Raw genomic sequence first — 24,450 nt, 5'->3', positions numbered from 1 at the left:
AGTATTGTGTCCTGATTTTTTTTTTGAAAACCACTACGAAATCTGCAATTTTTAGGTTTAAAAGAGCATCAAGAAAACATCTGCCTTTCAACCCAAGCCCCATCATTTTTTTAAGACATAATTTCTTCCATTTACCCTGAAATTTATTATTATTTTGTTATTTTTTCATTTAATTTATTTATATATTTATTATTATTATTATTTGTTTATTTTAATTTTCATGCAGACTTATGTGAAAAGTTGTGATTTGCTTCAAAACTCTATGTAATATCTTCTCTCTCTCTATCTCTCTCTCTTTGACTAGAAGATATAGATTTGCTTCTTATGGAAATAAAATACGAACTGGCAGCGTTGCAATGCTCGGATTAGGATCTGCGTAGCCTTCCCCATGCTTCCAGGTTAGGTTTGCCCCCAACTATAGTTGTAACATGGTGGAAACAGTTTCCCTCTGTGGTTATCGCAGGCAGTAGACTACATCTAGTATATTAGGGATGACCAAAAATCTTGTCTTTTTTAATTTATGTCTCCCTCTCGCAATAATTTCCTTTCGCTCGAATTGACGTTATTTGCTGAACTAATGTGACTACAATATTTTAATACACGTTTACTTATGCTTATTTATGCATGCGTATTGTTTGGTTAATCTTAATGCGTACATGTTCTTTATTCCTGTTGATACGTTAGTTTTATATTTATTTCCTTCAGAAATCTGATAACTTCTTTTTGATTATCCCTGAACTTTTTTACTTCTAATAAGAATTTATTATTTGTTTTCCTGCATATTTCAGTACATTACAGTCCAATGTTTACCAACAGTTTTTGATTGTTGAAATCATCTTCTAAATTTCCGAGCTTAATTGCTTCTTATTTTGCTCTTTAACAAAAAGTGTGTTAACGATAAAGGTTCATTGACAATTTATTCATCCAAAAGAATCAACTCATTCAACATCTAAAAATCCGGGCTTTTTTTTATGTGTGTGCCTGTAGTTTGTCTTTTAAATTGTAATTTATAATTGTTATTATGATTTTTTTTTTTTTTTTTGCTAGTTTAAGTATTATTTCCTTCACCCCTAAAATATAACTTGATCTAGTTTTAGAGGGGTAAAAAGCCTTCGAGCTATTTTCCGTAATAAAAATGAATTTACTCTTTACTTTTATTCCCCCAAGGGAAAAAGATTAAATGAAGTAAAAAGTTTTCTTAATTATGCGAGTACTTTTATGTAATTATGGACAAAGATCTTTATTTTTTTTTTTTTTTTTTTTTTAATAATGCCTTGAAGACATTTTTGTGACGAAAATGAATCGTGCATTCATTTTGCTTTTCATGTTGTTAGCATTATGGTTAAATAAACTTCATTAATGTTGTTTTCATGTAATAGGTCACAATTTTGGATAGAAAATCTTAAATGTTTTGTAAAAAACTTTGCCGTAATTTTAAATAATAAATATAAGCTGCGCATTCATAGTTAAAATACAACAAGAGTTTTAAAAATACTGTTTCGTTAATTATTAGTATTATCATTTTTAAGAAATATATGAATTTAGTATTCCTATCGTTTCTCTCTCAAAATGTTAGGCATTGAAAAATAACTTAGTTCTAACGAAAAATGTATTTTTTTTTTAAATTTAAACTATTGATTTTATTTCGTTTAATTTATAAATGTAAATCCTGGTTATTTTTAAAAATGCTTTGCTTTTTTTTTAAAAATCATTTTTTAATTTATTCTCAGAATGCTTTGAGGCGAGTAAGATTTAAATTCCATTTCTTATGTGCTCATGTAAGAGTGTCATTTAATTTGTAGAAAATTCGTTATTAATCAATTTTTTATACCAGTCATTGAAATTTAAGTAAACTCTCTTCATGAGACTTGTTCACGTTTAAAATACTTGCATTATCAGCTGCCAGTCTTTGTCTGGACTAAGTATGAATAAAAGTTGCATGGGCGCCCATATGCAAACTTTTAAGGGAGGGCTCCGATATTTTCCTCATTATTTAGCAGCATATCCCCCCCCCCCCCCCATAGACACCGATTTCAGTACAGATTTGAGTTACTAAGGTTTGACATTTTTAATAAATTATTCATTAATGGCTGGAAAAAGAAATGTTTTTACATTTTGCAAAGAAAAAAGTATTAAAAACAAGGAAGTTCTAATTTCTAAGGGGGGCTTGAGCCCCCCTTGCCCCTTACATGGGCGCCCTTGAAAAGTTGTGGAGTTAATGAACTGCAAATTAAGAACATAAGAATGTTAAATCACAGTTCATTATATAGTCATGAGTTATGAACTGGCTTAAAAAACTTGCTGAATTAACAATTATAATGCGTATCATTGGAGTGTTTGTGATCCAAAATCAAAATTTCCGACATTTCCAAAAAATTTGGGTTGCCGTTTCCAAAAATTGTGGTCTGTCAGCCTCCTAAAACTGAAAAATTCAATTGAAAAAAAAAAGAAAAAACTTTTATTTCCTTTTTTTTAAAAATGATTTTAATGATTTTTGTATGCATATTTGAAGAGTTTGCACGGGCGAAAGGGGGACCGGACGGCGGGAGTCGAGTTTCCGAAAATTTCTCACTGTCTTCAGAAAATTTTACTTGAGTCTACTTGCACCCCTAGCGTAGCAGCATTATGTTCGGATTATGCTGCTTGTCCATATATATCCTTAGAATATTGATGACAAAACTTAAGAATAAAATCAAAAATCGAACTTAATTATTTAATCACAAAAGCATCTGTGACTTCTCTAGGAAATGCATTAAAGTTATTTTTATCACGTATATAAATTCTTCCTTCATATCATTTCATGTTTTATCGAAACGCATTATTTAACTAAAAATGTAAATGCGCAAGATTGAGCATCGTTATGTGGTCACAAAATGTAGACTAACGGCTTCGATAGCGACTTGAAGTCATTTTTGTCAGAAATACGAATTATACATAATGTATCTCTCTTCATAATATCGCAAATCAAGAAGCTTGATTGAGACAAAAAAAAGCTAATAATTTACTTGATGCGGTTCTTGGCAATCTCCGATAATGCCTCGCGGCCATTTTTTTTTTGTCATAAACACGGATTCTGCATTCATCTCTATCCACTTCCCAGGCACTTGAGCTGCAACAGGGGCGTTAATAAGCGAGAACACGGTTCTAAAGTTGATGAATCTCATTCCATCGATCTCTATTTCGGTAGCAGTGTCATAAATCGCGTTCCATCAATCCCTCCCAGAATCGTAATTTGTTTTCGATGGACGCGCGGAGGCATCCATCCCTCATTCATTAGCGCTGCCGTTCTTAATTATAAAAGCAATTCGAATCTAATCACTTATATTCGATCATCGTTTTTGAGTCGGTTAATTATCCTGACGCCTCACTGTCACTCTATGCCTCGGTAGTAATTAACGCAATCTGTGAGAAAATTTTAACAAATTATTTCGGTAATGAATGGAGATGAATGTAAGAATGACTTCATCTCCGAAAGGTTTAAAATTGCACTTAAGGTTCAAAACAACGCTGTTTTAAGCGTCATTAAACGCGTTAATAATCCATTCATCTAAGTTTTTCAATTAAGTTTAAGAAGCCACTTTTTAGGGTTAGTTATTGAATGTGACGTACAACGTAAATGCTTTTAACTTACACTTATGCACTTATTTGTAGTGAGAGTAAATGACACGAGACTTTAAGTTTAGTTTTAACTACCGAACACGTAGCCTGTTTCTAACGCTTTTCAGGGTTGTTGAACTGGGTTAAAAATTCGCATAATTCTTAGTCCCGTTCAATAAACCTTCAAGTGTCTACCTTCCTTTATTGCACCATTTCATACAGTTACCTTCATACTGAGAAAGTTGATCTTTATACATTCATAATTTTGGGAATGTTTAAGTCATACATTCACAAAATAACAGGCACCTAAATTCCATAATAATGTGTGGTTTATAGCTAACATTAATGGAGACTAATGTCGTATGCTAAGTTTTTTAAATTTTTTTTACAAGAAATTTTACCTAAAGTTAAAAGAAGAAATTTTACCTAAAGTTAAAAGAACTGCTGCAAAAGTTTCCTGCAGCGTTTTTATAAGCATTTACTAACAATGGAAGAAAATAAATCTTTGAGAAAAATCACAGAAAATTACGAAAAAGGGTGACAAAATCCACTATTGGAGACATTTAAAATTAATTTCTCTTATCCGTAGTTCGTTTTAGCAGTAATTTGTTTTACGCGTGCTCGAGTTAACGAGCTTCGACTATTATATACAGGGAAACATAGCATCTAGCAAATGTAAACGTACTCCAGCAATGCCAACCTTCATGGACGAAATCGTCTATTCTGAATCCTACAATTATGGTATTAACTTTTTTTTTTTTTTTTTTTTTTCGTTTTAAATGTGCAAACTTTTTGAACCCAAAAAAATAAAAGTACCTGAGACCAGTCGAAAATTTCCAAGAACCGGTAGCCGGTTTGCCCAACCAGCAACTGAGAATACCTGTTCTAAATCTTTGGTTGTAGTGCTATAACTAGATAACTGCAAATGCGGAAAGAATATAATGTTTCACTGGGAATTTTCATTCGAAAGAAGACATAATACTTCTATTTAAATACAATTTAGGAATGGCAATTCAATAACTTTTAAGTTGTGGTGATTGTCCGGGTCACTATTATTTTGGTGGTTGCATATTGACCACATAACTCGGTATTTTCTGTTGTAACACTTAATTATGTAACTACATCTTCACTCTTCCAGTGACAAACGAACTCTACTTTAAGGAATGCCTAGTTATGTGGTTAATAACCAAACACCACAATATCAAGTCTTCAGATTCAACTAAAACCGTGAACAAACATTAATTTGTTGAATTGAATAAATACTTTTTTGCTTGAAAAGTATAGGAATATAAAACAACGCATTAATTCACCAATTAGGAATAACGTGTATTTCTAGCTTTCTCGCTAATCTGTGCAGTTAATACATTGTTTTATATTCATGTTTCATTTGTTGAGTTTTCCTCGAAGTAGTACAGTGGACGCCGTTCAATTGAATCAACCGCTTTAAAGAATCAAAATTTTAAAAAACAGAACAAAATCCAGCTTTATTGAATTAGCCGCTTTTTTGAATCAGCCGCTTTGTGGAATCAAAATTGTTTAGAACAAACGTGATTCAATTAAGCAGTGACCAATGTATTAAAAAAACTGAATTGTAGTTCCAGAGTTCGCCGATATATATCAATTGATATATATCACGATATTTATCCGATATTCATTTTGAAAATATCATAATATTTTGATATTTTCGATACTTATTTTTTGAAATATGATATTTTCAATATAAACATTATATTAATCATATTAATAGTATTCATTTATTATTTTAATAGCCCAACAAGTAATATTCTATACTTATATGAACTAACCTGTTATAAATATAATATGTTTATACTGTATCTGATACAATGATGTTTTTCTGCGATCTTTAGAGGGAACACGTAAATTAGTTAGTAGCAATATTTGAATAGTTTTACATAGCATATGTATAAAATATTACAGCCAATATCAATATAAGTTATGCATAATAATTTAGTTTTTAACATTAAATTATCAGATTTTGCAAATAATTGTAACTATCATTCATATGAAAATACTATTTAAAGTACATAAATTTTTACATGAAATATATATTTAGACATAAATAATGGAAGAAAAATTAACTTTAAGTCTGTATATTATAACAATAATATAAGAAACTAAACAACAGTGATTTGAGATGCATTTACTAAATTCAAAGACTTTAGTTTGCGCTGATTGAAAATGTCGGATATATATCAAATTATCGGATATTTTTGAAAATATGATGATATTTTCGAACCCTGATTACCACTGATTACCACTCAAAACATTCACCCCACGAAATGCTGAATGCCAAACCCACGAAATTTACCATTCATCAGATAAAATCCCAAAATTTATCACTTAGTGGTTCGTTGATGAATTTCTGGCTGCTCCCTCCACTTCTCCAGCTCCATTTTTGAAAATATCTCCTCTGTGTCTTTCTTGTTCGTGTGCATTTCGTGTCACTCATATTAAATCTTAACCACTCTTTCCCTTTTTTCCAGAACATGTGCGGGAATTTAGCTGCGGTTTCCTCTACTATCGAACTTTTTACCTGGACGCCAAGCGGGACTCTCTGTTCGTCGGCGCCATGTAAGTGAAATATTTTTTTTCTCTCCAATTTTTCTTCGCCATCTGTTAATTACGGCCTCATTACTAATTCACCTGAGCACGTCTCTCCTCTTCAGAGCTAATTTAATAACATTTTCACCCCTTTTCCCGAATTGAAAAGCGGAGATCTGAAGAGTGTCTCTCCCCCATGCGGGACTTTTAATTAAAATCATAGTCTGGGTACTAGTTTCCGGGAGTAATTTAATCTGATAATTAAAGCTTGTTCGTCGTAGCTTTTCTGCCGCTCGATCTGTAAACCAGTATATTTCACCTATGGACTCTAGACTAGATCTTCGTTTGAGGTGGCAGCGGTTCTGAAAGATGTTATCTTCAGCAAGGATATCTCTATTCAAATATACCTCTTCCGATTTCGGGTGATTGCTTTGCTGGTCTTATGTTACTATCAGACATCTGTTTAATGAAGTCGTGAAAAGCTCACGAGAAGCTTCCAGGAATGGCAAATTTCATTAAAGGGAAATTCTCTTTTAAGTGAATTTTGTATGTGATGTTGTTTGATGTTAAGATGGAATCATAGCAGACGTGTGATATTTCAGTATTTTTACTGAGTTCAGTATTTTTTGAAAAAGCAAAATACTGTATGTAGAAAAAAGGGGGCATTTGAAGCTAAATTCAACATGTTCCAGTTAATTTAATGCATGCAATTGAAATAGTCTGCTGTATAGACACAAAATACTCGGGAGAGCTTTCAGGTGTAGTGCAAAAAACTAAGTGTTGTGTTTACAGTTTATACAACCATGCAATTTCAGTATTTTTTTTTTTATCCTGTTTGGGTCTCATGTCTGCAATCAATACTAAATCTGCAATCACATGCTTTAAAATATTGTACGACTATTAACATATGTACAGAAAACTAAAATAAAATAGTAAAACATAAAGTAAAAACCCTCTTGATGTTTTTATGAATACTTGGTTATATCACGTAACCTGCTACATGCAGAGGAACGGACGAGCGTCTGAATTCCGTTTAGTAATGTTGAAGTGCTGAGAGTCATAAGGTGGGAAGCCGCTCGTTCTCATGGAGCTTAACTGTATCACTCCCATTTACTGACGCATTTGCGTATTGACGAAGACAAATGAGGCAGCGAGAAGCAAAGTTATGTAAGTGGCAAACTTAAAAATTTGGAGATAACCAGTACACGTGGTAGGTGAACCCCTCCTTTGTCTTGGGGCAAGAAATTGTAGTAGTAGCCCTGGTAGTTTCTGCTATACAGCATGATTTAGAAAAAAAATTAATGGAAGCCTACCTTGGACGTTATTTTTATAATCGTTTCACTCAAAGCTTGAAAATGTCCACTTCCATCCCTTTGCTTCTCACTGCCTTAAATGTTCTTGGACAGATGTAAACTATTTAAAAATTAAAAATGTTCGATCCTTTTACAATAGTTGCTATTGCAATGAGATAGGACATTTTCATGTTTTCGACGCTTAAAAATTTGAGACACTAGACCCGGGGGTCTCCAAACTACTGCCCGCTGGCCACATTGAACCTACGAACAGATTTCATCTGGCCCACGATTAATTTATCAACTGAAAAAATAAATAAATAAAATAATATCTTTCCTTTTGAACACTTTTTTTTAAGCCTAGAAAATCTCAAAAACCACCACTGAGCGCTTAATTAAAAAAATAATAATAATGATTTGTGTATTGGGGAGGAGTTAGACCTAACTAGACCATTTGAACTGAGATAATGTTCAAAAAATTTACAATGTGGCGCTTGAATAAAAAAGGGTTCGGGACCACTGCACTTCCATGGCTTCCGAAAGTATGAAAAAAATTATTCCTGTTTGCGTTTTATGTCAATTAAATGGCCCCTTGAGCAAAAGATTAGAAACCACGAACCATTAAGTTTCTGCTTCATATATACAGATGAACTGTGTGACATTAGTGAAACAGTAAGTAAAATATAAATTTAAAAAACGTCTTTTAAGAACTATTGCTTTGTATTTTTCACCTCTTGATGAAAAAACTTAATGATGCTTCGTGAGTGATTGCTAGCGAGTGATTTTTTTCCTTCTTCTACTTCTTCTCAGGAGCAAGAGTAATGTTTTTATGCTTTTTCTAAATGGATAGGAGTTATAAATTCTAGAAATCTTTTTTTTTTTTTTGTAACTTTTTTTTTCAGTTTATTTATTTATTGCGTTTATGTTTAACGTGTACTACACCATTGAGTTTTAAAAAAGTATCTGCGCTTATTTCTCTTATCTTATCCTAAATCCCGATACATGTTCAACCAGCTTAAAACGTACTATAAAATCAGAAGAGTAGTTGTCTGCTTCGAAATCAATCGATGGTCCGAGAACGTTCACTTTGGAGTCTGCATGTTCAGCCGAACTTTTTAAATGTTCATTTTAAATTTGATTTTTGAGTGAATATGTCAAGGATAAAATGTAATAACTCCGAAATAAAACCACCAAAAAGTAAATAATGATAAGTGGAACAAAATTTAAGAGTCTAATTTCAATTATTTTTAGTTAATGGTATGAGTCTCATTGGGCTATACTGTGTTACATTCTTAATAGAAAGACAGGTTCAGGGCATAGTTTTTTTGTCGTCTTCCTTTATACTTATACCCATTCCACAAAAAATCAAGTTCAATATTTCAGCAGTCCGTGCAACATTAAGACTGTATGATAAGGCAAAATTCTTAAAATTTTCATTATGTTGTGTAGGCAAAAATATTTTTTTTTAAAGATGTGTATATAGTTTAAGCTATGTAAATTACTTAAAACAATTTATTTCTTCAGAAGTTTTTTTTTTCCTTCAGACCGGTTACTATATTTTTCAAAAGGAAACATTTAATTCGATTTTCGTTAAATCGAAGGTATACTGTATTCCAAATAGCTGCCAACAGGATTCTTAAGGTTTAGAGCCACGTTTTTTCAACCCAGTGCAACTATTTCTCGTCGCAGCGTGTCTGGAACTGAAGTGCCTGTCGAACATATTCCACCCTGGAATGTACCTACCTCTTAGTACCGCAGTCGCATCGAGTGGGGGAGTCAGCAGACGATCGAGGATGCCACGGCAACCAGAGCAGCATCTCTCCTCCTCCACTTCACTCGATGGGCTGCAACCACTCGACCCCCATTCGATCTGTTGCAGTGTTTGGCCCCTCATTAACTCCCTCCTCCGTCCTGCTGCAGAGACGAGGATCAACAAGAGTGGGGATGCGGATATCTAACTGCACGTCGAGGCAAGTGGAAACATCCCATTGTCGTGGAGATTCTTGGGTTCTTGTGAAACAGGTGTGCTTCGAATACCACTGCAGATCTTGTATGATAACAGCGTAACCTTTACTTGACTCCATGTCTAGTAGTAGTCGTTCCTAGTTTTCCGTCAGAGAGGGAATAGGGAGACTTTTGGATGAGCAGAATATATATTAATGTGCAAATTACGATTTCCAATTTTATAGTATTAATGCCTCGAAAACTTAATAACAACCTTACAGCAGGAATTCGTAAATGTAGGGAGCAAATCCAATCACTGGCTTAACAAAAGCTTGGGCAAAGATCTCAAGTCATGAAACTTAACAACGATGAATGGTTAACACGTTTTGCGTGAAACTAGCGAAAAAAAAACCTGATTTCTTCAATGCTTCGCTTTAAAATCTATGACGTGACTTGGTGTCTCTGTTTCATGAATGAAAGTTTTCACTCCCCACTCCTCCCCCCTTTTTAATTTCTTCTCGTTGATAGCAACTGAAGTATTTTTTTATTTTTTAAATTTATTATGTATATTTGAGGTAATGTTCCTATAGTGATCGCTGACCCAGTGGTGAACGCTTCGCATATGCTTTCCGTTGCTGTCCCTTTTCATTATGCTTTTTGACGCCTCAAAATACACATTGAAACGTACATATGTTTAATTATGTGTTTGATGCATGTTTAAAAGAATGGTTCTGAAAAATTTACAACCGCCTACTACAATATAATGTAAACTTCATCCATAAGCTCATTATTTTTGCATTGAAAAAGGCGTTCCCTGTAACGCCGAAACACGTGTCTGCTGTAATTTATAAATTTGTGCTTCTACTTACGTTGTTTGGTCTGAATCCTTCACTGTTCAAAAAATATCTTAATACTAGCTGCGTCGCCCGGCTTTGCACGCTGCACCTCGAAAACAATAGTTATGTCTAGTGACGCGTGTTCAACAATCAGGCTTGAACAAAAAAAAAAAAAAAAAATCAGCAAAATTTTGCTGCAGATTGCGGGAAAATAACCAAAAAGTAAACATTTTAAAAAACCCGATTGCAGGAAAAACCTCAAAACAAAAACCAAATTTTTTTTTGTTTATATTCGAGAAAAAAATGCCAGCAAATCTTTCATTTAACGATTTTCTTCACGCTACAACTACAAATTTTAATAAAAGTATTGTTACGGAAAGTTGAGATGAAATTTGAATGGAGGAAAGCCTTCGAAAAATAGGGATTTTATTTTGAAATCTAGGAGTCATAATTAATATAGTTTTTAATTGATATCTCCGCTAATTATTATCGGAGGATTATGTTAAATAGCCAAATATGAAGACGGGAAGATTACGAATCCATCGATACCTGACTCGATGGTCAGTTCATTGGCGCTCGGGAGAAGTTACTTGGACATACATAGATACATACGCTCAGTTTTTCATTATATAAGATATTTATTTCTTCTGTGCAGACATTTGTAACCGTAAGGCTTTTAAACGGCTGGACCGATTTCGATCAAATTTTTTGTGTGTAATTAAGTTGTGTCAAGTATGTGTATATCTATATATATAGAAGCGCAATGGATCGAATCGGAAATGATTTTGTTAATTAATTCATTAATTAAAACATTGGATGGTTATATGTTATACAGTGGTGGACAAAATTATAGACTCAATTTTTTTTTATTTTGTTTCAATTACAACATGATTCAGTTTAAATTATTTTCATTGAAGTAAAGATGAATAGTTGAAGAAATAGTTCTAAATTTAGTACATCTTATCAATTAAATTAAAAAATTCATAAAATTAGAAAATTTGAAAATTTAATATTTTATCATTAACCTGGACAAAAATATAAACTCAAAGGCAAAAAATCCAGGATTACGAGAAAGTTTTGTTCGAAAATGTTAATTTAATGCCATAGAATGAATAAATGTTGCCATCAGTGATTGCTAAAAGTTTTGTTTTTGGAAATTTATGAGAAACATATAACTGCATCGCTGGACAAAATTATAAACTCATATATTTTTTTCATTTTTTCAATCATAATTTAATTCAGTTAAAAAAAATTTTTGTTCCAGTAAATATAAATAACTCTCTCAGCATGGTAAAGCAGGATTGGCATTTCTTAATTCAAGATAGAACGCTGAAGATTACCAATTAATACTGGAAGATCATCTCTTACATTTTGCTCATCTGATTCCAGGAGGTAACTGGTTATTTTAGCAAGATAACGCGAGTGTACACACAACGAAAAGCACAAAAGAATGGTTCAAGCGCTGAGGTATCAAAGTTATAAAATGACCAGCTCGTAGTCCGGATCTTAATCTGATTGAAAATCTTTGGGGGACTACGGTTCGCAAAGTTTATCATGATCGGCACCAGTACCAAACCACGGAGGAATTAAAAAGGGCAATACTTTCAGCATGGAACCATATGCCACTGCAGCTGTTGGAAACTCTTGTGAAATCTACATGCCCAGCCGCATATTCGAGTTAATTCAGAAAACTGGGGGCCCAACTCGTTTTTAAAAGTTTGTAGTTTACACTAATGGCTAGATTTAATGCAGTGTTAATTTTTAAAACATTTCAAATATTGATTTTTTTTTTTTTTTTTCAATTTATCCATGTTAATAGCAAAATTACATTTTCCTAAATCTATGCTTTTGTTTTACTGAAGTAATTGCAAATGTAACTTAATTAAACTCAAAAAAAAAAATTAAAATTTTGTCAGCTTATAATTGTGTTTATGCAGTATTGTAAGTTTGTAACTTTATAATTCAGCCTTGGTTCATTTTTGGATATTAAATGATTAAGTATTTGAATAAAATTCTACTAAACTTCAGAGTTTCTTACTTTTGAGTTGATACTTTTGTCCAGGTTTCATGTATTATAAATATATTAAAGTTGAGATTTTTTAAATTAAAATATTTATTTGATAAAGTTAATGAGTTATACTGAATTTAGGACAATTTAGTCAGTTGTTTATCTTTACTGGAAAAAAAGTTTTTTAACTGAATTAAATTATGATTGAAAAAATGAAAAAAAATGAGTTTATAATTTTGTCCAGTGGTGCATTTATATGTTTCTCATTAATTTCCAAAAACAAAACTTTTAACAATCACTGATGGCAACATTTATTCATTCTATGACGTTAAATTAATATTTTGGAACGAAACTTTCTCGTAATCCTGGATTTTTTACCTCTGAGTTTATACTTTTGTCCAGGTTTCACATAATGATAAAATATTAAAATTGCAAATTTTTTAATTTTATGAATTTTTTAATTTAATTGATAAGATGTACTAAATTTAGAACTATTTCTTCAACTATTCATCTTTACTTCAATTAAAATAATTTAAACTTAGTCATGTTGTAATTGAAACAAAAGAAAAAAATATTGAGTCTATAATTTTGTCCACCACTGTATCTCCCAAATGAGTCATATTTATTTTTGCCTATTGTTGAGCGAGAACTAAAATTAATATTTAAACCGTTGCCAAAGGACAATAAGAAATTCATGCTTTTTGCAATGAAATTTCCTACTGTGATATGGCAATTGAGAATAGATAAAACGTAGAGACAGAGAGTGAAGCTTTCATTTCTTGAAAGCAACGATTTTCGGTCCCGTGATATATTTTACAGTAAAGTACTGGAAGAAATCGGGTTTCTTTAACTAGGCTCACCTGTCATTGTAGTTGAACCGTGTGACGGAATCGGTGCCTCAGGTTTACCTAACCAAATGATCAGAAAGTACCGTATCTAGTAACATTTGTTTATCAGCTCCTCAATTATTTACATTTTATAGCTACTGTAATTTACTGTATTTTAGTTTATTTGGCGAAATATTTCAAATTGCAAAGAATTGTTTTTGGTTTTTAAAGCGTGTTTAGTCATTTTAGTTGTAGAATGTGTTTTTTTTTTACATCGGGAGGGAGGGGGGTGATTTTCGCTTATTCAGGGAACTGTTTTTACCTTTATCATTTTTTTAAACGATATCCTTTCGATTGTTTTATTCTTTTTCATATGGGGGATGTTGCAGCGGGATTTCCCATTTGTTCTAGATGGATTGTTAGTTTTTTACTCTCAATATCTGAGACGATTTTTATTCTTTGAGTATGTGGCGGAAGGAACAAACCATACAATCTATGAAGATCTTTCAAATAAGCGAGAAACAAAATAGTTAATAAAACAACTAATCAGCGGGCATTAGATAAATCAAGTTGTAATACATATACGCATTCTAACACCAAGCAGCTTAAACATTTTCTTATGTTGTTGAAATTTTTCAAATTTTCAATTTACAAAGTCTGAACAGAACAGCGTCTGTGGGGTCCTCTAGTATACATATATATAACTTAAAGTTGTATAGTTAAAAATCATGTTTTGATTTGCGAACTTATACAGTGATAAGCATTAGTTTAATAAAATATTACAGTGTGATTATAAACAAAAAAATATCTATTCAAAAAAGAGGAAAAAAAGTTTTAAAAACTCTGCAAGTTATTCCCCCATTAAGACATTTAACGAGCAAGGTGTTGTTGTCAATATGTACCAAATGTATAAGTGAATTTTTCGTGTTTCAATTTGATTTTTACTGAGGGCAAAACCCATTTTTTACGCTTATTAATTGAACTCTCTGGTTAATTCCATATTAGTCATAAGTAAACTAACCGCCAAGAGCAAGAAAATAAATATTGCGTCATTACGGGAAAATGAAATTTTAATCCTACCATAAATGTTCTGTAATCTTTTTTTTTTTTTTTTTCCACTTGATGTAGATCGGTAATATTTTCAAGCGTTAAAAACCATTAAGTAAATTTACATTATAATTTAAATCACCTCCGCTTTGTTCTTTTTTTTTTCCACACTTTGTTCTTTGCTTAATGCTTAAAGTAAACTTATCAGGATGAACAAAAACTGCGACTTTAGAGCTTTTAACTTTTTTCTCCGTCGTATTAGTGTCCCGCTCTTCTTTTTCTTCCCCCTTCCATCACTTTTTTATTTTGAAAATTTAAGCTCTGCTATCTATATTTTAAAATTAAGTTTTCTGCCAAAGGCAGAAATCCTTAAAAAAGCAACTGGTCCTGCAAACCAGTAAGTATAAAAATATACTAGTCCGCTGACCATATAACACTAACCCACGTGACATTGAATGTTGTCTAACATGAAACATAATTCTTCATAAATTTATAAGCATAAAATTTACCTCTTTTTTATCTTTTATTTAATCTGTGTAGCCAATAAAAATTTAATTCAATATTTTCATGATTTAATTCAAAATTCAGAAGGAAATTGTATAATCAATTTCTCGCCAAATCTTTAAATTTCGCCCTTTTCTTAAAATTTCGGCTGACTTTGAGCCATTATATCTCAATGATAGGCGGACGAGGACAAATAATGTTTGCGTCAAAAATATATCCCAAAATGCTCTTTCAATCGCTACTTTTTTGAACTTCTTTTGCATTATTACACTATTTATGTGATCCCCTAGAACCTGTGAAACACCTTTAAAAAACCTGTGAAAGAAATCAATTTCGATACATTACTGTTTTCTTGGAAATGGATCGTTATTTTCCGCAGTTTTTTTATTTAGATCAGCTTGATTGAAATCATGATTAAAATCATGATTTAAATAAAATCATTGATTTAAATCAATTGATTTGTTTCAAGTGATTTTTTTAACAAAATAATTAATTAAAACCAGTTTACTTTATTTTTATAAATTAATTTTGGATTTTTAGAATAACACACTAACATTTACAACTTAAAAAAAAAGCAATCTTCTACGACCAAAATTGACCGAGTTATGAAATCGCTATTTTTGAAGTTATTATGACGTCAGCGAGTGAGCTTTTAAGGGCACATATGCGAGTTGACAATGTGTGTTAATAGGTTTAAATTTATTTTGGGCCTTGTTATCGAGGGCAATATTAACGGTTGAAAAACTTAGCAAGTGCTATTTATAAGCTCAAAGTCTATTTATGGTTAAAAGGCAGAGGGGGGGGGGTATTGAAGTTGTTTTGTCGTTTTGTTTTAAGAACCTCTAATTTCCAATCCCCCTTTAAAATGTATTGAATGTTTAGAGAACTTATCTTAGTTTTAAAAGTAAACTGAATGGATTCATCTATAGTATGAAATTTTTATGCTTGTAAATGTAAAGTAATTAATAACTACAAATTTGAATATTTAAAAAAAATCTAAAAAGTCGGATTTAAATTTTTAAAAAAAAGTCCGATTTTTTTTATTAAAAAAAATCACGAACCCTGAGTTTTTCATAACACTCTGTATTTGTGTATGTGTGTGTGAAGTAATGGTGTTTCGTTTCTTAAAGTTTCCTGACAAAACATCCTGAATATACTTAGATTTCCTTTCCTTTTTCTTCACTTTGTGTCTATTTTAATTTGCATAAAAAGTTGAATTCAACTGCACCCCTAGAAGTATTATTTTTCTTTGTCTTGTCTGCATTTCGTTATCTTCATCTATCTCCCAATTTTTCCCTTTTCCTTAAGTTTCGTAGTGTGGCATTTCCTTACCGCTTTCTCGTGTCCTTATCCTTCTTTGCGCTTTTGACTTTGTAGTAGAGATAATATAAGGATGCTCGTCGTCAAAAATAAGCTGGAAAAAGTTCAACACGCAAATATAAGCTAGAAAAAAAGTTCAACACGCTGAAACGTAATGATAGATTTCTTTTTTTTTTTTTTCCTTTTTTTTTCTCTCTCTCCCAAATTGCGAGCAAGGGTACGTTTATAAGGATGCTTCATTGAAAACTAAAACTGAAAAGGCTAAAATGAAAAGAAAAAGGAAGAAGAAGAAGGAAAGAGGGGGGAAAAAGCTACACTGAGCTACGACTTCCACAACGAAACAAATTTTTCCTTCCATTCTCCTTTTCTTTTATTGCAATTGAGTGCAGAGATGAATGATGAAAGAAGACGAAGAGGACGCTTTTTCGAACTTCATTCTGATCCAGTTTCCTCCTTTCTGCTTTACTTTTTTTTTCCTCCCTTATTTATGTCTTTTTCATTGTTATTTTCTTTCTATGTTTTGTTCTCGCTTTTATCTTCGGTATTATTCTCCAAGTTGTGCGGTTGTCTTAACAAATGGTATATCTGGCACCATCTGGTCTTCGTCTTTTTCCGTAGCATGTCCCATCTGTATATTCCAACCGCCCCCCCCCCCCCTTTTGTTCGCCCTGTTTCACAGCGAAGTGAAGTGAAGTACTCGTGCAACCGAGGGAACCTAATGTGCGAGAGCTGTAAGCAAATTTACAACCTCAAAGCCGTATTTCTCGACGAAGCTGCTCAAATTTCGAGTAACCTTGTTGGAAAACATTTGATTTGGGGAAAACCACGCAATGAGTTTTGACTCTTAGTCTTTTGCTTCGTTTCAAGAAAAAATAACAGATGCTCACCTTTTTGTTTTACATAATAATGGGATATCTATTTTATGTTTTATGATCCTCCTTGATTTGCATAATAACTTCTTATGAGATGTTGATAAAAAAAAAACTCTAAGTTTACTTAAAGCTTTTATTATTTATTTATTTTCCTGAAAAAAATTGTTTGATGAAAGTGAAAGAAATAAGAATAGTATGGCGATACCCGACACTAAGAAAGGGAGAAATGAAATGTAGTAAAAAACAGTATTTCTCTAAAATATTTTTCCACTGTAAAGTTTTATAAACGTCCGTTAAACAACTGCCGATGAGTATATATTCTTGATAGACTATATCTACTTTTAGTTGCTCTACATGATAAAAAAAAAGCTTTTAAAATTAATTTATTCATTATGTATTTATTCATTACATAGTTATTCATTATATATTTGTATATTGTTATTTATAAATATACATATATATTTTGTTGTTTCTTTGACGTAAAAATATCTTGGACAGTGCAGTAATTTAATTTAATAACTTAAAAGTTTCAGAGAAAATGAACAAGTTCATTTTAAAAATTAGCACATTTCATAGTACATATTTTTCAAGCAATTATATCTTCGTTTGTTTTTGTAATTATTAGCGTTTGTATTTGATTTTATGAATGCTAAAGGTTTCCCGCTTTTGAAACCTTTTTCGCTCAATACTGCTTTAGCGATATTATATATCACCATCACCCCTCCCCCTTTTTTCTTTTTGCTTGAACATTCTATTTTTATGCACCATATATATTTAACACAGAAATTTTACACACATGTATAACATTAACCGAAGTTACTTAGTTGAGTAATCCTAAACCCTTAATTATAATTTCTGTATTTGAACATTAAAGGATTTTTCTTCTTCTTTTTCTTCTTTTCTTTTTTTTTTGTAAAAGCAGCTATAAAAAATGTCTACATCTGAAACATGTTTCACTCAATACTTCCTCAAAGATATAAAATATAGCTATCCCCTCTCCCCTCCCTCCTTTTTTTGCTCGAACTTTCTGTTTTTATGTACCAAATATTTTAAATACACAAATTATATATCTATTGAAAATATTGATCAGAACTTTTTTGATGAGTAATCCTAAATCCTCAGTTATAATTTCTCTATTTAAACATTTTAAAAACGATTTCTTTTTTCTGTATTTTTTGTTTCTAATTGCGTGAAAAAGGAGCTAAATTGGAATAAACGAAAGGAAAATTGGATTTTATGCCGAGCTTCAACTTAATCTCTCTCTTCTTTTTTGCCAGATGTTAATGCATTGAAAGTATATCCAAGCGGCGCATTTTTGGTCGTTCTTTATTTACGCTCTGGACTCATAAGTTTGCTAATCCTCAATTGACAGCGGGCATCAAAAGCATTTTAAAATTTGTTTTCCACAAACTTTTTTTAAAGACGTTTGGTTGATAAGCCTTTGTGTTTTTCTTGCTGCTTCTCGACCGATCTTTTAATAGCTTTAAGTACCATTTTACTTTAAAAACGCATCCCTTCTATTTACTTTTCGAGCTAAGTAGGTACTTTAAGGGATTATTTTTTCCCCTTTTGTGCCTCATTCTTAGGAGGAGTATTCTTTTCATATGAAAGAACAATATGAAAGCTTTAAAGCGATAAGTATTTCTCCCCTACTCCCCCTTCGAAAAAGGATTTTTTCGTGGGAATTTTTCGATTTTTGTGCCTTCTACGATTTAATGGATGGCGCAACTTGAACTAATCCCCCTCTGGGGAAAAAATTATTTTGCATATAGCTAGTTGGAAAAGATTTTTAACGAATAGCTATTTCCTGTTTTAGCCGTAAGGAAAGCGATGTGATTCTACGATTTGTTGTTTTTTTGGTCCCAATTGGCTATGACATACAGGCAGTGCATTGCTCTCAGACCCCTCCCCCGCTTGAAGAAAAGGATTTTATATTGTACAGAGTAAAAAAGGGCTTTCGGGTTTTTTTTAAAATAATTTTTAATATTAACTTTCGAGATTTCTTTGAGCCGAGTCTAGAGAGTTGATATTTATTAGATTATAAAATCATCGGTTATAGCATAGCCTGGTTTTGAAACCAAATATATTTTGGCAGAAATGTTTAAAATATTCTTTGAGTAAATCATTGAAACGAATGTAAAGCAATGGTTTTCATTTCAAATACAAACTCCTAGTTCAAAAAAAGGTTGCTATAAACTTAATATTTTGGTATTCAATGTTAAAAAGAAAAAAAAAGGAAGGAAAGAAAAGGTTTAATTAAAGTTTCATTATTTTTACTAGAAAGTCGCCCGTTAAGGTATGACCGGTGAAAATTCTTCGCTTCTTTTACATTTTAACGGAGCACTTGCCTTTTTGGTGATATTTTGATAGTTGAAATTTTAACCCTAAACTCCAGTGGATAGCGTTCATAGTTGACCCCTTTTTCGTTTCTTCATCCCCCTGAAATGATAGTCTTAGCAGTAAAACAGTTAAATTACCAGATCGAGTTTGGCCTTGTCAGGATGAAGCCTTTCCCTGCAGGTTAAACATTACCAACAAAACATATTATCGAATTATCATTTCGGGGCGCGAGTTTCATTGTTGAAACGCGCATTAGTCGATCATCAGCTATTATATATATGAGGATTCTATTATTATTTAACTTAATGTTGTAAGGGGTAATGCATTTCCTGCATATCGTTCATAACGAAGGCATTAACTAGGTACATTTAAACTGAATTTCTTCAAACTATCATATAAAATTTTTTTCAATTCGTATTCGATATTTTTGAGTCATTGTCATTCCGTTACAATCGTACTATTTATAATGTTATCTTAGATATGCATTTAATATAAATAAAAATGCTCCAATTTCAACGTCAGTAAAATTGAGTTAGTTAAATTACGTTATTATATGTAAAGTTTTCGAAAATATCAGAATTACTGATACTAAGAGGGAAAAAAATGCTTTTTTTTTTTTTCACATTCATGCCAGATTTTGAATGGCTATCATTCCGTTGTATTTCTCAATGCGGTCATAAACGAATATTTGAGCATTCAATTCGGACGAATGCATTCCAGTTTCAAATTTTTTAGTTCGTTAAATTACATTGAAAATTTAAATTTGCAGAAATGCCAGAATTTAATCCTTTGGGGGGGGGGGGAGATGTACTATTTCCTGTTTTTCACATAAAAGCCAGGTTTTAGTTGGCAACCTTTATATATTTATTTATTTGTTTATTTCCTATTCGTGTTTGACATTTGAATGTCTTTCACACCGTCAAACTCTCATCATTACAACACTGTCATAAATGTGCATTCGATTAAAACGAATGTAATCTAGCTTGAACACTAAATTTCAAATATGTGCATTCAATTAAAACGAATGTACTTCAATTTGCACGTTAAATTTCATATACAGTGAAGCACCGTTTACTTTTTTTTTTTTTTGAAGGGAACGTGTTAGGAAAGCGTACAAATGAAAAAAAAAACGTATAATAGTTATCCGTCAATGTGTATTAGACTCTGCTGGGATCAATTCAAAAAACGTATAAAAGAGAGGCGTATAAACGGTGCTTCACTGTATGTGCATTTAACTAAAACAAATGCAATCCAATTAAGTTTGAACGTCAAATTTCATAGATGTGCATTCAATTAAGACAAATAACCTCCAGTTAGAGCGTTAAATTTCATAAACGTGTCCTTAATTAAAACGAATGTACTCCAGTTTGAACTTTAAATTTAAGCAAGTAAAATTACGTTCACTCTAAAAACAATTTCAAAAATGACAAAAACGTCCTCAAATTTGAACATATCACGAAGTGAAAATGGCTCCGACTATGTAGTATTCAAATTTGAAACATTCAAAGATTCATCAAACACCCAAATCAACATGTGCTCATTTTTGAAGTATTTGTGCTCATTTTTGAATATGCAGTAATTTCGAGTATGTAATAAAATTGAGTACTAACCGAGCAATGTACTCATTGTTGAGTAAGAAACAAAACAGCACACTATTTAAAAACATGAGTACTCATATTCGAAACAAAATGTTTCAAGAAAATTTGAAAGATGAATGTACTGATTTTTGAAAACTTCATTTTTCTCAGTATTGCAACGTTAAATTTTCAAAAATATCAGAATTACTGATCCTGTGAAAAAAAAGTATTCTTTTTCGGGTGCAAGCAAATTATTTTCTCTGATAGATTAGAAATCGATACGTTTTATATGCAACGTAATTTATGATCCATTCCCGCAGCTTGATCTCCTGACCACAACAAAATATTTTCTGCATCGTCAGAAAGTTTTTTGTGTGCATAAGGTGGAATTATTGTTTCCTAGAAAGCCCAGGAATCATTTATGTTTGTGTGATAACAAAATTCCTTTGATTGTTTTTGGGGGGTAATACCAATTCTGCTCTTGGGGAAAATTATTTCTTTGCCTTACGGTAATTGGAGCTTGAGAAAAATATATTTTCTGGTCTGCTTCGCGTAGGAAGAAAATCTATTCTTGGTCATATGTCCAGAAAATCGCTATATCTTTGCATTAGACGAACTATTTCTTAGTTTTGCTGCTAGAAAATATATTGCTTTTTGCTGTATTGCTGAACGCTTGACGCTTGGAATGATGTTGTAGACGTGAGTATTTTTGGACGTTTGAAACATACCATTTACTTGTTTCTTTGGCTTACCTTCGAAATGTTGTATGGAGGGTTCGCCGATACATATCATGATATGTATCATGATATATATCCGATATTTATTTTGAAAATATCATGATATTTTGATATTTTCGATATTTATTTTTTGAACTACGGTATTTTCAATATAAAAATTATATTAATCATAGTAATATTATTCATTTATTATTGAAAATAACTAAAAAGATACGTACAGGTATCCCTCGTAAAACACGGTTAATTTGTTCCGTGTAGTATCGAAACCGTGTTATACGAGATTTTTTTATAAATGGTTTTTTTACTCATGGGGGAGGTGCACACCCCCATTCTACAAACTTATTTTGTGCCAAATTTCATAAAAATCGGCCCAACGGTCTAGGCGCTATGCGCGTCACATACATCCAGACATTCAGTTTTATTATTAGTGAAGAAAATGAAGTAATTTTCTCTGTACTTGTGTTTCGTTATGTGTATGTGGGGGTGGAGGGGATTCTCTTGCGACAAAAATTTTGCAACTGTGAAACCTCGTCTTCCATTCATCTGAGAGAAACTGCAGTGACAGAATTACAGCTTTTCCTCTTATTTCAATGGGAACTAGACCTTCGCAACAGTTACTCGACAAAAAAGAAATTTCGTTTAAAAAATGGCATTTTCTCTGTCATATGGTCGCAGGAAATTTGAAATAGCGAGGAACGAACGGAGGAGAAAAAAGTGTCTCTTCTCCTGTTGGGGCGCTTCTCCTGTAGGCAGCATCGTTAGGCGAGTCTGAATGTTCGATCGTGAGAACAAGAGAACCTGAACAATTTCCGAAAATAAAAGCACGAAATAAGGGCGGGGCGCTGGGGGTCACGGTGCTCGTTAGAAGAGGGCGCAAGGCACGACCGAACTAATTAGACTCCGCGACGGATTTATAAGCACTCTTTGTTTCGCTTTTCGCGTGCGGAGGGATCCATTTTTAGCGTTAACAGATGGGGCGGATATTGCTCTTAATTGGAAATCCAACAAGCGACCGCTGGCAAGAACAATTTCTCACTCATTCTCTGAGGGGGAGGCCGAAGGAATTTTCATTTTCTTCGGCTGTAACAATTAGGCGTCGGGCAATGGTGCGCACGTACCTCTCGCCTTTTTCAGCCGTAGACTTGCGTTTCATTTCCATTATTCTATGATGTCCTTATTTCAATGTTAAGTTATTATTCTTGGGAATTTTTTTACTCTATTTAGTGGCTTCGTTTTAATGCGTTTGACAACTCGGATCAAATAATGAGGATACAAATTATGCTTGTCCCTAACCTGAAGACCTCTATTGGCAACCATTCTTTGATGCTTTTTTTGAGCAATCACGATTGCTTATTGTTCTCACTTGACATTTTTGAATTAATATGATTTTATTGTCCCCCCGCCTCCCTCTGCAGCACCACCGTCTCGTCGGCCGGCCGCCTTGCGATGCTGCTGCTCTACGAAAACCGTCTCCAAATTGCGTCACTTACTTGCCTACCTTTACACATGTACCAACACACACATACACATACACACACGCATACATATAGACACCTACACATACACACACACAAACACACACATACCTACAGATACACCCAACTACCCACACATACACCTCCCCTCCCCCACAAATACAACTACCCACACACACAAACACACATGCCTACACACACATATACATACCCCCTCACACAAACATACTCCCCCCCCCCACACACAAACACACCCGCCTACACACTTGTGATTGCGAAAAACATAATTTGAATTCAAGATGTCAAAGTCCCAAATTAAATTTTTATTCCCCCCATCTGGTGAAAATTGTTTTAATGCTGGTGAGTGCTCGGGAAAGGTCGAGCGATGAGGTGTCAAATGATTCATTTAACTGGTGCAGTAAACTCTCGATTCCCCCCCCCTCCCCTTGGACCTCCCAAAAATTTCCTTATTCGGCAAAATTAGGCTTACTGCCTTAGCTAGGCTAAGGTCTGGCCACATTAGATGTCAGGCCTACGACGACTTCACCAAGGCTTTTTCTACTTGCCCGCATGCTCGGCTATTGCCTCTCCCTCTCATAATTTTTGCTGTGTTTCGGTGCCTCTGTGGGGCAACTGTCGGATGAGAGTGGGATTATCTCTGATCTTTTAGTGCGTCATGATCTTTTGAACTTGGTCTTGGGGGTGTAAACTGACGAAATCAGCAGCACCAACATTTTGTCTGACGATTCGGCAAAATTTGGAGTTCCATTCGGCAAATTGAGAGTTTCCGCCCTCCCAAAAATTTTAACTTCGGGGCGCTCCTGCCAAAACAAAACCTTACATTGCCTCATTGCGAAGTATCTCTTTCTTTTCCTTTCAAGCATTTGCATTAAGAAGTGATGTACCACTTGGAAATGTTTTGATTTAGTACTTAGGGAGTTGCTGACTTTCGGTCGTTTCCACCCACATTTCCATTGCTATCGCTTCAGAACTGTTATTTCAATTGTGATCGATTTTCAGTTGCGTGTTCCATATTTAACCAGGACGTTTTGAATGCGTAAACACGACACATTTTCCTTCCCGTCACTCGCCAGAAAGTTGCTGAATGATTCATCCGGTCGTGCATTTCTTCGCATAAAAACTGCATCGCCTGCTGCTCGGAAATTCAGAAACGCTTGCTCGAAATTTAGGCCTTCGGTTTTGTTCGTTTCCCTTTTCCTATCCTCTTATTTATTGATGCCTGCGGCCATTCCTAAGAGCTTCAGCGCTCGTTAGAAATAACCATTTGTGATGTCGGAGCCAAGTGTCTCGAAAGGTTGGCCCGCGAATACTCCATAAAAAATAATGGATATCCTTCGTCGGAGAGAGGTTTCCCTGCCGATCCCTTGTCAAAAATTTGAGAGCAATACCTCCTGCTATCCCAGGCGGATAGCGCTTGTCGGAGATCGATGTTGGGATAACGTTGCGAACGGCCAAAAAGTTATCGATTTCTGCCATCGCTGTTGTATCTTT

General features: G+C 33.2%; 1 protein-coding gene across 1 annotated transcript in view; it reads left to right on the top strand.

Annotated features, from left to right (window-relative positions):
* LOC129224521 (semaphorin-2A-like) overlaps positions 1–24,450 on the top strand; it is a 541,294-nt gene that overhangs the window by 385,078 nt on the left and 131,766 nt on the right. The window contains exon 4 of the mRNA XM_054858986.1: positions 6,102–6,189. Within this exon, the coding sequence (XP_054714961.1) occupies positions 6,102–6,189 (88 nt within the window). The remainder of the gene's footprint in view (positions 1–6,101; positions 6,190–24,450) is intronic.

This window comes from Uloborus diversus, chromosome 6, assembly GCF_026930045.1.
Source record: "Uloborus diversus isolate 005 chromosome 6, Udiv.v.3.1, whole genome shotgun sequence".
NCBI lineage: Eukaryota > Metazoa > Arthropoda > Arachnida > Araneae > Uloboridae > Uloborus > Uloborus diversus.
This window is presented reverse-complemented; position numbering and strand designations above follow the sequence as displayed.